The sequence below is a fragment of the Anabrus simplex genome, chromosome 1 (genome assembly GCF_040414725.1).
Source record: "Anabrus simplex isolate iqAnaSimp1 chromosome 1, ASM4041472v1, whole genome shotgun sequence".
In the NCBI taxonomy this organism is placed as follows: Eukaryota; Metazoa; Arthropoda; class Insecta; order Orthoptera; family Tettigoniidae; genus Anabrus; species Anabrus simplex.
The window spans coordinates 1,775,380,774-1,775,395,197 of record NC_090265.1 but is presented as its reverse complement, the minus strand read 5'-3'; the positions used below and the strand labels follow the sequence as shown (position 1 = coordinate 1,775,395,197).

Below are 14,424 nucleotides of genomic sequence, written 5' to 3'. Positions count from 1 at the left end.
AGTCGGGGATTTTAACCTTAATTGGTTAATTCCAATGATCCGGGGGCTGGGTGTTTGTGCTGTCCCCAACATCCCTGCCACTCACACACCACACATAACACTATCCTCCACCACAATAACACGCAGTTACCTACAAATGGCAGATGCCGCCCACCCTCATCGGAGGGTCTGCCTTACAAGGGCTGCACTCGGCTAGAAATAGTCACACGAAATTATTATTATTACCTTAATTAATGCCATGGTTGCTTCCTTCCCACTCCTAGCTTTTTCCTCTCCAATTGTCGCCATAAGACCTATCCGTGTCAGTGTGACGCAAAGCAACTTGTAAATAAATAAAAAGATCTGAAAGTACCACAGTATTCCTAATGAGCTCCGAAAGGCCCTAAAGTCTCCTTCACTATGCCACCAAATTATTACATTCTTTAAAGATTCTTGTTTATATTACCAAATATAAAGATTATTTTAATAAATAAAGATTTTACTGCAGCCAATGGCCATTAAAATATGTTTACATGACTAATTACATCAAACAGAATTTGGTTAGTCCCATCTGTCTTTTAGTACAAGTCACAACATGATATAAGTCACAAGTCTTCTCGCAGAGTACACATATACATTCCTTTCTCGGGATATGAAAAGTTTTGTTAACACACATGCGGTGATTAAAACCGTGTGTGGCTAATCTAGTCACTACTATGTGCCTGAGTTCATAGTTTGCCTTCATCCGTACTGGTCATAGCCTCTGTGGTGTAAAATGTTTCCCGTATATCTCCCTTCTTGGTTTGCAGCTCTGTTTGTAACTGGTTGAATGCATCTGTAGACGGCAATATTAGTTTGTGACGTAGTTCTTCTGTATAGAAGAGTTCTCTTGTCAGCTCTTAACATAGTCTTGAAGGAGTGAATTTGGACAAACATAATACCTTTTTCATGTAGATTGCTTTTACACTTTCAATGTCTCGAATATTTCCTTTAGTCAGATGTTCCCATATCAATTCTAGTCCGTACGTCATTATCAGAAATATTTTTGCATGGAACAATTTCGTAGCAACTACAACCGGAAGTTTATATAAGATCAAGATGTCATTCATTGCTATTACGGCCGCAGCCACTCTATCCTTGATGTGTCTGGTATAAGTAGTTCCTTGTAATAGACAAGAAAAATGTTCCACCGATCAATACTATTTATTGTGAATGAATTATTGCACTAGTACTGGTTTCGGCCTCTCTTGGCCATCATCAGCTAGCACACAATATTTACAGTCATTAGACAAAATTACAAAGGTGTTACGTTAGAGCATCCGGATGTCTAATGAAAAATGGAAGTAAAATATATTGCAGTATGTTGCGTTAAAATATCTCTGATTAAAGGTGGTGATGGTTATAATAAACTAAAACCTATTAAGTGTGCATGGACATGAGTACATAAACATATTAAAATATATAGGCCACATCATAAGACACTAAAAAATATAGCACATTAAACACATTAAAACATAGTATATTTTGAAAACGTGTATTAAAATTTGAGTTCATGTTGCGTAGCATTCATTCTTCAATCCTCTTGTAGTTCTTGTGTTGATTAAGTTGTATTAGGTGATCATCGAGAATGTTCTATGGCTGATATACTTTGTATTGGTATGTTATAAGAACTCTTGTCATTAAAATTTGAAAAATTGAGTACTGTGCAATTCAACTGTTGATGTAGTCCAGTAAGATTTATATATACAGCGAGACAGGGTATGATTTTAGAGCAGTTGGTGGTGACACCTCTCTCGTCTATGCACGTTATATGGTTGTTATCTGTAAAGAAAAGCTAAATGAGTATAGCGTGCGTATGAAGGAATGCCTGGTGTATGTATGAATGAAAAGAGTACTTACTATTGTTGCTGTGGAGGTTGTGTACCGATATGTTTGGAGACTTGTGTTCTGCTACGAGTACGTCTGGGGCTCATGTTAGCTGTGTGGAGGGATGTAGGTGGAGAGGAAGGAGGAGTGGCTACTGTGGAGGTAGGGGCGGGGTTAGGTTTGTGATTCGTCGGTTTGTTATGACGTGTGTTTACTAATTTGAGATAGTCGTTCTTTATTGCAGGAATGGCTTTATCAAAGATGATGCTGGTTTTCTCTGTAATGTTGTTAATGTTATGATTGGGGTTAGCGTATTGATCCAGAGAAATATAGAAATATAGAAAGCCATTCCTGCAATAAAGAACGACTATCTCAAATTAGTAAACACACGTCATAACAAACCGACAAATCACAAACCTAACCCCGCTCCTACCTCCACAGTAGCCACTCCTCCTTCCCCTCCACCTACATCCCTCCACACAGCTAACATGAGCCCCAGACGTACTCGTAGCAGAACACAACAAGTCTCCAAACATATCGGTACACAACCTCCACAGCAATAATAGTAAATACTCTTTTCATTTCATACATACACCAGGCATTCCTTCATACGCACGCTATACTCATTTAGCTTTTCCTTACAGATAACAACCATATAACGTGCATAGACAAGAGAGGTGTCACCACCAACTGCTCTAAAATCATACCCTGTCTCGCTGTATATATAAATCTTACTGGACTACATCAACAGTTGAATTGCACAGTACTCAATTTTTCAAATTTTAATGACAAGAGTTCTTATAACATACCAATACAAAGTATATCAGCCATAGAACATTCTCGATGATCACCTAATACAACTTAATCAACACAAGAACTACAAGAGGATTGAAGAATGAATGCTACGCAACATGAACTCAAATTTTAATACACGTTTTTAAAATATACTATGTTTTAATGTGTTTAATGTGCTATATTTTTTAGTGTCTTATGATGTGGCCTATATATTTTAATATGTTTATATACTCATGTCCATGCACACTTAATAGGTGTTAGTTTATTATAACCATCACCACCTTTAATCAGAGATATTTTAACACAACATACTGCAATATATTTTAATTCCATTTTTCATTAGACATCCGGATGCTCTAACGTAACACCTTTGTAATTTTGTCTAATGACTGTAAATATTGTGCGCTAGCTGATGATGGCCAAGAGGCCGAAACCAGTACTAGTGCAATCATTCATTCACAATAATAGTACTGATCGGTGGAACATTTTTCTTGTCTATTACATTAAATCCAATCAATACGGAATATGAAACTTATAAATAATAATAAGTAGTTCCTGACGTCTGCAATGTAATGCCCAAACATTTAAAGTTGTTTATGATTGGCATAGTTTCTCCTCCATTTTCACAGTAAATTTTCTCTTTTAATGCTGTTCTGCCTCCCTTGCGGAAGATCATCTGTACAGTCTTTTGTCGATTAATTCTGAATTTATTGTCCTCTGCCCAAATGTTCAGGTTGTTGAAAGCAGCCTGTAGTTTTTCGTGTTTTTTTGATACAAGTACCATGTCATCTGCATACATGTATATATGTACCTCGTCGCCTTCGACCTTTATAGTGGGTATTAGGTTTGAGACCGCTATGAAGAGAAGAATATATAAGGCTTAATTAAAAGAAAAAAGAGAAAAAAAAATAGATGAAGGAGAGAAACTCGTCGAAGAGGCAAAAGTAAATCCATTCATAGCTCTAAAACCAAGAAAGCCGCACTTCCCTCATGATATTGCCGTAGAAGATTATTTTAATATAATACAGTAAAACCTCAGTAATCCAGCCCTTTTGAAACTGGAGGGGTGCTGGATTACTGGAAAAGCTGGATTATTGGGTTTTATAGGCTGTAACATCTGGTTTTCTGATGAAAAAATACTACATATCATCTCAAAGAAACTGTCAACACACAGCTTTGTCAACTTTTGGACAGTCCCCATCATAGTCTGATCCACATGCAGTAGGTTTTATGAAAGTCTCAATGTTTGCCCAGTTATTTTTAATATCATGGACTGTTGCACATCCAACACTAACATTGGATTACTAAATCATTCTGTTTTTCACGTTGATCCAGTTTCTTAAACACAGTGCTTTTTTTATTGCCGGCATGCAATGGTATGCAATACTGGCACCTTCTGTTCCAAAGTTCCTTTTAAAAAGAACTGCAGTTTATTGATAGATAAATGTATTATAAATATTCCAGCAGATGTACTGTGTTCACAAACTAAATTTTTTAGTTTTGATTCTTGCAAGTTGGTTTTATAGGTTCCATAGAGATGGTGACGCAGCCGGGAACAGGATTCTGCAATTGCTTTCAAACTGTTCCCAATGTCAGACTATCAGTTCAATATCCACACTATTCAGGTGTTTACATGAGTTCTGAATAAAACTACTGTAAGTTGTATCAGTGCAACCATTGTTCAAATGAGTAAAACAAGTAGTTACTTTATGTCAATGAACCAAACAAGGAAGGCTGAAGAAGTAGAAATTGTCACACCTACTTATGATCCTGCAAAACACAAACTAGCAAAGAAAATGCACATGGCAAAGAGGATCATGAAACCGAGACCAAAGATTTGCGGGATCAAAAGGAAGCAGATTCTGATAATGACTAGCCAGACTGTTGGGCACCTACCACAAAAAATTACTTGCGAAAGAAAAGAGTAGATGGTTATGCCGAGGATATCTTGTTTTTCTTGTTTTTCACTCGATCCAGTTTCTTAACAAATACCTTGCGTTTCAGGTCATTATGTTCCTCGGTGCATATTACTCTTATCTGTCGGCGCGAACTTCCCAAAATTGCGGAGTAAGTAACTATGTTCTAGTTACAAACTTCTGATAACTAATGGCAGTATAGTGTTCCTCCTGACATGAAGGATCGAGGCATGCTGCTAGTTTCAATCAGCCTACCGGTGATCCAAAGGAATTTTTTTCATCTTCCATTCATGATGTTGATTCCCATAGGGAATCTGAAATATTCGCTCATATCATCTGATGGCCAGCAAGGAATCAATTTCTGAAAATGGGACAAAGTCTCTCATAGTGCATTGGCACTGCCGGTGGCTCTAAGTAGCCTATGCAGTGGCCTCTACAGTATGCACTAGCCATGCGTCTTGGTAGGTATGCTATTTACCAACTAATGAGCCGAATTTAGCACACTGGTGCGAAACGCTGGTAACCAGGAATGAGTTAGCTGGAAAATTTATAATGTCCAATACTGTACCAACTATATTGGTATTACTCTTATCTGTCGGTGCGAACTTCCTAAAATTGCGGAGTAAGTAACTACGTCCTTGTTACAAACTACCGATAACTAATGGCAATATAGTGTTCCTATTGAAGTAAAGGATCGAGGCATGCTGTTAGTTTCGATCGGTCTACCGGTGATCCAAAGAAACTTCTTTTGCATCTTCCATTCATATTGCTTCAGGTCAGCCTGTATTCGGGTTGTTGTCTAACCTATATTTTTACGCAGGAACCGCTTGTGCGGTTACAGTGAATGAAGCCTGCAATATTGCTGCCTTCAGATTATGGATTATTGTTTAATACAAGGAGTACTGTCCTTCTGACATCTCACCTAACCTATTCCTTTCTACATTGTTCTCAAGTAAGCAAATGTAAGTTCTCACATTTTTATTTATTGGAGTAGTTATTGATATGTTTATTATCTTTCATAGATAATATTTACAAGCAAGTTCACATCCTTTTCTTTATTTTCTCTCTTTTTTTAGGCATGGAACCTTCACATTCTGACACGCCTGTACCACGGAAAAGAAAGAAGTTTAGGACGGCACTCTATCCCAGAAAAAATGCTCATTATTTGGAACAAAGTGATAACAGTGATGGTGATATCTCCTCAGTATCTGATGATGACCCTATGTACAGCCTCATCTTTTGTGATATTATTTTGTTACTAAGCATAATATGAAAATAATTATCATAGGCCTATCACATTCCCATAAAAACAGATCAATGAACGAAAAACCAACATTTACTTCTGGGGTAATTTCTGGGTCACACGCATTCCTTGAATTGGAAAACTGTCACAGAGGTAAATACATCGGAATGTCTCCTCAACAATTACGCACATAACAAGTGCTCCAACATTGTTTTGGATTTCATAGTAGGGACTAACCAAAGTTAAATTCGACAGGTCATCTGTGACCCGAACTGATAATAACTAAAGGCAGCATCGGGTCACCGGTGGACCGATAGACATAAAATTGTCATCAAAATTCACTGCCGCCGGGAACATGTTAAGGATATCATGCTTTACACTTAACAGCGATGTTCTGGGCTTGGTTTTTTCTAAGTTCAAACCATAGTTAATATTAAAACACATACATGAAAATATGCAGCTGCACAAGGAACTCAGACCCAAAGCATGCAGTATGTGTCGCAACAACAATTCGAGCGAATGGGAACAAAGAAGATAGTTTTAAAATGGCCACATTACAATAAGTCGCAATTCAAATCCAGATATATTTCAACATAGTATGCGGAGGGGGAGGACAAATTGCTGAATGTGCCAGACTACTGAGTGGTCAGATTATGGACATTACACTGCACCACAAAATTTGGGAAAAAGGTAAACAAAATGAACTGAAAGACACTTAAGGACCATGATCAAAACTATTTCCATATATTTCAAGCTTTTAGTTCTCATTTATTCCCCACCTCAACTGACTACATACATTGAGCCCTGCGTGGATGTAAAAAATATTATCCACAACTGCACTTCCTCCATATCCACACCCAAATCCACAGCCTGTTTCCAGTCATTTGACCGGGTCAGGAATGGAATAAATGAACCCCCCATCTAGCAGCGAGGACAGGAATTGTAGGAATTGTGCAGGTTGCCAAAGCCTTTAAAGATAAAAACTTCATTGTTCCGTATTGAAATTATTGATGTTAAAAATTAAATAATTGAAAAGGAGGTTCAACCTATTCAATACTTAAAAGAAGGAAATGCAGTAATCACATTCCTATTTAAATGGGACCGGTTTCGACCTTAGTCCAGGTCATCATCAGCCGTAAAAAGATGTACAATGTTTATGAATATTGGAGGTCAGTTTCACACTTTGATAGGCACAAAGACACGACACCACATTCTGTATGCACAAAGTCACAACACTATCAACTAATATACGAAGATATACAAATATTCTGATTTGCGTCGTATATTTTTATATACGTACTTAACTTCCCGCAACCGTGACAAATTCTAAACCTTCAAAACATTCTCCACTCCACTTTGGCGTTCGACCGCAGCGCATGACCTTGAATGTGCCGCGCTGATCACCAGGAGCTAGCGGCTTTCTACTACAAATCTATTCGTCTGCGACTTCTAGTTATTTTTGATCTTCGTATATTAGTTGATAGTGTTGTGACTTTGTGCATACAGAATGTGGTGTCGTGTCTTTGTGCCTATCAAAGTGTGAAACTGACCTCCAATATTCATAAACATTGTACATCTTTTTACGGCTGATGATGACCTGGACTAAGGTCGAAACCGGTCCCATTTAAATAGGAATGTGATTACTGCATTTCCTTCTTTTAAGTATTGAATAGGTTGAACCTCCTTTTCAATTATTTAATTTTTAACATTGCCAAAGCCTGTCGCACTCCTCTGGCGCAATGATTAATGAACGACAGGTGAAATTAAATGATATTGGAGAGTGTTGCTGGAATGAAATATTACAGGAAAAATCGGAGTACCCGGAGAAAAACCTGTCCCGTCTCCACTTTGTCCAGCACAAATCTCACTCGGAGTGACCGGGATTTGAACCACAGAACCCACCGGTGAGAGGCCGGTGCGCTGCCGCCTGAGCCGCGGACGCTCCTTTATTGTAAATACTGAACTATATTACACCGAAGGTATTGAAACGTAATACAATAGGCCTGATACCTGGCACCGGACCCCTACAGTGACAGGTTTATTAGGTTTTCTTTTGAAACCTTTGTTCCTTCCATTAAATGCAGGCAAGAGTCAGTTAGACTTAGGTCAGGTTACGGCTTTATGGTCTCAAGGCTCTTTATATATCACCATCCTCCCATATCAATGCCAACGGTCACCTAACCACAGGCAAGAATAGGATACCCGAGTGAAAATGAAAAAAACGTCATTATTTAGAAATTGTCAGGAAAATTATCTGCACTATCTTACAGTTTGTATCCGCCAAGACACTAACTTCGCGAATATCCGTGCAGCACTCTATACATACAGTAGTTAGTGAACAGTATAAGATCAAATGGGAATACACAGAGGAGATACTGTTTATATAGGAACAGCAGAAGAACCTTAGAAGAAATCCTCCTCCCAGAATCTTAGAAGACAGAAAAGTTTGAATGTTCTTTTGTGCGAGGAAAATCACGTCAGAACAGAGACAGTATAGGAATTAAGAAGATTTCAATTGCAAAGGAGCAGAACTGCATTTTCCTACAGAAACAGGGAAGTAACACACAAGAATGTCACTTTATTCATTTTAAAAAATGGTCTAAGAAAATATCAGGTCACAGACAAAAATAGACTACTGTATTTTCCGGGCTTGTAAGCGATGGTCCCGACGTTTCACTGAAGACTGCATTCGGGATTATCAAAGGTTAATAAATCTCATGTTTATTCCGTATTGGCTCAACACAACTAAGGTTAAGTTATGAGTAAGTTCCCACCTTCCAATACTTATCAATTTCTATATAATAGACTTATTAATTACATAATATAATCCATATAACCTCTAGTACATGTTTCGTTCCGATTATGGAACATCTTCAGCTAAAATTGGTAAAATGGCAAGACAATTAACAACACGGCGTAAGGGAGGACGTTAAATACGACAAGATTGTCTTTAAGGTAATCAACTCTATTATCCTTCTTTCTCGCGAACATACATTTTTAACAAGGTTTTCTCCTCAATATTTTCTATTTCACTTCTCCTTTTCTCGTTTCAGACATATTTCAATAATTCTACCAAACTCAACTTCAACTACGGTTATTTTATCAAGATTTCCCCCGATAAATTACATATAAGAAAATCCTGTATTCTTCAATTTATCTTCAAGATCGACAAAATGTACACGCCTCCAACATGAAGAACCTTATCGCCGTTTTTAATTCGCCATTTGGAAAACTGACTTGTTGTATTTTTAACCAACATGAATGAACTTTATCTCATCATCATTATCATATGTTTTAATTTTCGAGCCATTTTATCATATCTTTTAGCTTATGTATCATCTTAACATCAATGTATTTTAATTGTCTTGCCATTTTACCAATTTTAGCTGAAGATGTTCCATAATCGGAACGAAACATGTACTAGAGGTTATATGGATTATATTATGTAATTAATAAGTCTATTATATAGAAATTGATAAGTATTGGAAGGTGGGAACTTACTCATAACTTAACCTTAATTATCAAAGGTTCCAACCAACATCGATAGCAGCGAAGTTTACAGCGGAATGGAGTGGTGTTGCAATTCCACCTCATTATATAACGCAGGCTATGGTGCGCTGCTTGCCTATTGGTCCACAACGCTGGAGGGGCAGTCACTGACTGGCTGTTCTTCGGCCAATGATTGAAGCATTAAGGGGCCTGATGTACGTCGACCTGCCTTGACGGAGACAGGCAGATGATCACCCGTTGCTTTTTATGGCCTGCCACGGCCATCGTGTCCTCCAAGGCAGGTCGGTGTACATAGGGCTCCATAATGCTTCAATAATTGGCCGAAGAACAGCCAATCGGCGACTGCCCCTCCAGCATGGCGGACCAATAAGCGGAGCAGCGCACCGTAGCTGACACTAAATAATGAGGTGGAATTGCAACACCACCCCACTCCACTGTAAGCTTCGCTCCTATCGAAGTCGGTCGTAACCCTTGATAATAAAATCAGATTATAGATTATAAATTCCACCTATTCAATACAGAAGAGTATTTTATTTAAGAAACAGATCTTAACATATTAGATACAGGGACATGTTTCGCCCATAATGAGGGTATCATCAGTCTAAAAATCTCATACCTGAAAGAATGAATAATCAGCATCCTGATTGTTATTATTCGTACTTTTTAATGAAGGTCTAAAATATAAATAAGAGGATACTGTTGTACGTACAAATGTCTAAAACAGACTAGCAAGTGGAAGACAGCAGTTGTAAGTACTCCTATGACAGCGAGTCTTATAATCAATCCTTATTATCGATTTTTACGAATGTCTTGTTTTTAAATGTGGTAACAAGTAGTGAGTTAAAAGTTCAAAATGAATACATAAATTGCTGCATTGAAATGAAAACTGGTAAAATATGCTGGACGAAGTTATTTACAAGCTGATTATCACAGATAGTGGCCAGTGAGCAGTGATTCATCGAATTGTGGCGGCAATTAGTCTGGAGCAGATATGAAATGCAATAAATGTATACCGAGTCCTCAGCCCGAAGGCTGATCAGATCCTCAACAGCTGTCATAGATGGCCTAGGCATCACTGAAGAGGCATACAAGGAAAATGAGCGAGATACTTTCTTATTGTTCTCCTCATGACATGCGATAATACTCGTATATTCACAAAAATTTGTTTTGTAAACTGCTTTAGTTTCAAACAGCTCAAAATTATGTTCGCCTATTCTGGATACGGTGCATATTTTAAGTAAAAAATTCAAATTTGGCTCCACGACAACTAAATAACAGCTTCTTTTGTGATGTTCAATCACTGGCATAGTACATAAAAACAAGACCCGTTATTGGGACAGACCACATCATATACCAACCCTTACCTTTGTGGAGGCATACAAATAAATTATTTACATTAGGATTAAACTCTTGTCAAAAAGACTGTAGCTCATAATGCTACTCAAAATCACAATTCTACTTTTTTAAATATAACAGAAAATTACTGCTGGTAAAAGACAAATTCAGGGTCAGTTACAGAAATCTATGTAGTAATGAATTTTGCACACCTTCTTCATCAACCCATTTCATGGTAAACACTTGATCTTGAGTGAATCTGCAGATATCTTTCATTTCTTGACACAACTGTTCCACTGTGATATGAGGATCAATGTAGGTAATCATTATTTCCCTGCAAACAATAAAAGCACAAAATTAAATCTCAGCACCATTAAATAACCTTCATAAACCATGTATGTTAAAATATAGTAATACACAGTTCATAATAAATAGTGTACAAGGAGATCATCATTATCATTATCCCCAATACGAAAGATGTCTTTTTTTGTTTGTTTGTTTTGTTTTTTGTTAAGAAGGAAGCCATACTTCTCAGTGTCAACTCAGTTAATTTAACTTTAATCCTCTCGTACATGAGGTCCTCATATGACATAGTTGGAGTTCTCATACATATTCATCTATAGAGTTTACTAAAAACAGCTTTGGCAAATCTGTCTGTCCGTTCTACTGGACCAATTTCCTTCATGTTTATTTTATTTTCTCCGGAATTACCTGTCAGTGAATCAAGAGACACTGATAGGTCTCTAAATACAGCAAACTGAGTAATCACAAAAACAAATCATTAAATGATTACTCAAATAATTCCAGACGAAGGCTTACCCTAACCCATAACAGATTCAGTTCTTAGCAGACTGCTAAGCGACTAACACCTTCATTAACATTCTGATCGTGATTTTCATCCTTAGTAATGCCACTGCACGCAGCCATGTTTGATTTTTACCTGTCAAGCCAGAGAATATACTCTTGTACTGATCACGGAAGAATACTATTCCCTGCTAGATACTCTTTGATTCTCTAACCTTTCCTAGCTTCAAAACATATTCAACAGATGAAAGTGTGTTCCTAATAACTTACATGCTGCTAAGAGAAAAAAGTCTATGTACAAACAGACCACATCATGACATATGCCTTAGACATTATCTGGGAACACCTATCGCGAAGGATAACATAGCTACACTAGAAAGAGTGAAGGCCATTTACCTTAAAAATGCTCTCTTCCGGGCCAAAAAAAAAAAAAAAAAAAAAAAGCTCCTTAGAGACTAACCTATGAGCTCACAAAACAACCATTCTACCAGGCGAGTTAGCCATATGGTTAGGGCCACGCAGCTGTGAGCTTCAATCCGAGAGATAGTGGGTTCGAACCCTGTTGTCGGCAACCCTGAAGATGGTTTTCCGTGATCTCCCATTTTTACACCAAGCAAATGCTGGGGCTGTACCTTAATTAAGGCCACGGCCACTTCCTTCCCACTCCTAGCCCTTTCCCATTCCATCGTCGCCATAAGACCTATCTGTGTTGGTGCAACGTTTTGAGAAAAAAAAAACATTCTACGTCGAACTGCGATTAAAAATACCATGGCCTTCTACGACATAATACCAAGCTTTACATCAAGAACTGCAGGATAAAACGTGAGTACAGGGATAGATTTTTACCAAACAGGCAGCATGACGACGTCAGAATGGATGTATTCCGACTACGAACTGCGGCATACCGTAACGCGCTTCTAATTAAATGTTCATAAAAACACTGAAAAGGGCAGGCAAAATAGGACTAAGACAGGCATATCAAGACGAGTTATCTGACCTATTTATAACAAATGCTGAAGAGCAGCACGGGTCCTCTAAGTTATTTTTAATCTCAAGGATTGAATTTTTTCTATCACCTATTCAACTTCACAGTCAATCTAACACACATACCAGTGATGCCTTGGTATTTTTTCTTTTTACATAACAGACGGCAAAACAGCCCTATATCCGAAGGTAAACTCCTTCCTCTCCATCAAAATCCTTGCGTACCAATCAACGTTTATTTTCAGTGGGTCCACCCCATCCTGTTACCACAGGACAGGAGTACCTAAGGGATCAACCTCAAAGGCATTACAAACCTACAGTCTTGCAAAGTGTTTTTGCACTTTGCAACACATACCCATAAAGAGTAGGCAGTAATTATCAATCAGTGATTGTTAAAAGTTTAGAATAGTATTCACTAAAACTCAATTATATATTCCATCATGTACGAGTGTTTTTCATCAGCAAACCCACAAGGAAAATAATTTTATTTATTTATCGCATGGCATACATGAAAATTATTTATAATTCTACATCAAGTTTACAAATGTATACAAGTGCCTGTGGTGTCCCTAGGAAGACGCCTCTTAATTCACAACTGTAAGATGTTCATAGACATTCTTGAACTAAGTGCCTAACAGCCTGTCTTACAGAGCCACACTTACAACACGGTGAAGGTCTTTTCCTCCACTTGTACAGGAGATCCCCCACATACACCGTGATTGGTCTGAATTCTATTTAATTTTGACCCGATCTTTCCAGGATGAATGAATTCTGGCACCTTCTCAGTTATGCAGGGCATTTCTGAACTCTCTAGAGGGGCAAACAATTTCCAATCATGAGACCATGCCTCAGCCAGATTGAATTTGTTAGCTACAAGGTTCTCCGCAGTGCAGATAGTTGGATGTCTTGAACATAATTGTTTCACATGTAGATCGGCAATGTCACCATGAATAGGTAGTTGTTTGTTGGTCTGCATATTCCGATATTCTCTTATCAGAACGTTGTATCGCCGCAAATGAAGTGGAGGGATGTGGCTGAGAATAGGGAGCCATTATCCACGCTTTCTGCCAACATACAACTTTCTTCCTTGTAGCTTTTCATTTGCAGCCAACATATTACATGCTGCACCATTATTCACTCTTCATCTACATTGTTTCTTTTGTCATTACCTTACATTCTGTTTGAAACTTTATCTTCCGTTATTGTCTTTCAATTCAGTATCTCCCACCTTCAGTCTTAATTTCCTACACTTCTATCACAGCAAACAGCGGTCTGAACTTACATCTGCACCCCTGGGAATGTACACCACTCGTCGCCGGATTAAACTCATTTCCGAGTAATTAACTTTTTCGAATAAATTCGCTTCTGTCTGTGGATGTACTTTTGATGGTTGAATAGACCAATTCTAGCATGGAATAAGCGTACACACAGATTGCAGAGAATTGTTGGAGGAGGGCATGGTTGTGCTGCACGGAGTTTTCGTGCTTCCCTCCTGGCCTCTTCATATCTGCGTCATTCCCCTTCAAACACTTTAATAGCAGCAGGGATGGTCTGGCGCCAAATTGTACAGTCTTGAGTAAGTGTGTACAAGGTTTGTGGATTGAGACCTGTCACCTTCATAGTGTGCTTAAGCCAGACTTGTAGCGCCTCATGATGGCTCCACGAGGCCTGATGCCCAAACAAAGTTCACCGTACTGGATTTGGCATGGAAATCTCATATCACTCATCCAACAGATATGGCCAATCAATCTAAGCTGATGACCAATGATGGAAGATTCTATGCTCTTGGCTTGCGCTTTCTCAAGAACGGCAATGTTGGTGACAGGGTCTTCCCTTTTGATTCTAAGGAAGAATCAAAGTTTTCGTTGGTGAAAACTCCCAAGCTTTTTCAAGTCACGTCAGTAAAGGGTCCAAATTTCACAACGATACAGCAATATGGTGATAACAGCGTGGTACACCATGAGTTTCATCTTCAGAGTCAAATCTTTCTTT

General features: G+C 38.2%; 1 protein-coding gene across 3 annotated transcripts in view; it reads right to left on the bottom strand.

The window, feature by feature from the left end:
- LOC136883119 (protein kinase C iota type) overlaps positions 1–14,424 on the bottom strand; it is a 175,066-nt gene that overhangs the window by 133,296 nt on the left and 27,346 nt on the right. For all 3 annotated transcript variants that reach the window (XM_067155305.2, XM_068229736.1, XM_067155312.2), the window contains exon 3: positions 10,857–10,978. In XM_067155305.2, coding sequence (XP_067011406.1) covers positions 10,857–10,978 — 122 coding nt within the window. The remainder of the gene's footprint in view (positions 1–10,856; positions 10,979–14,424) is intronic.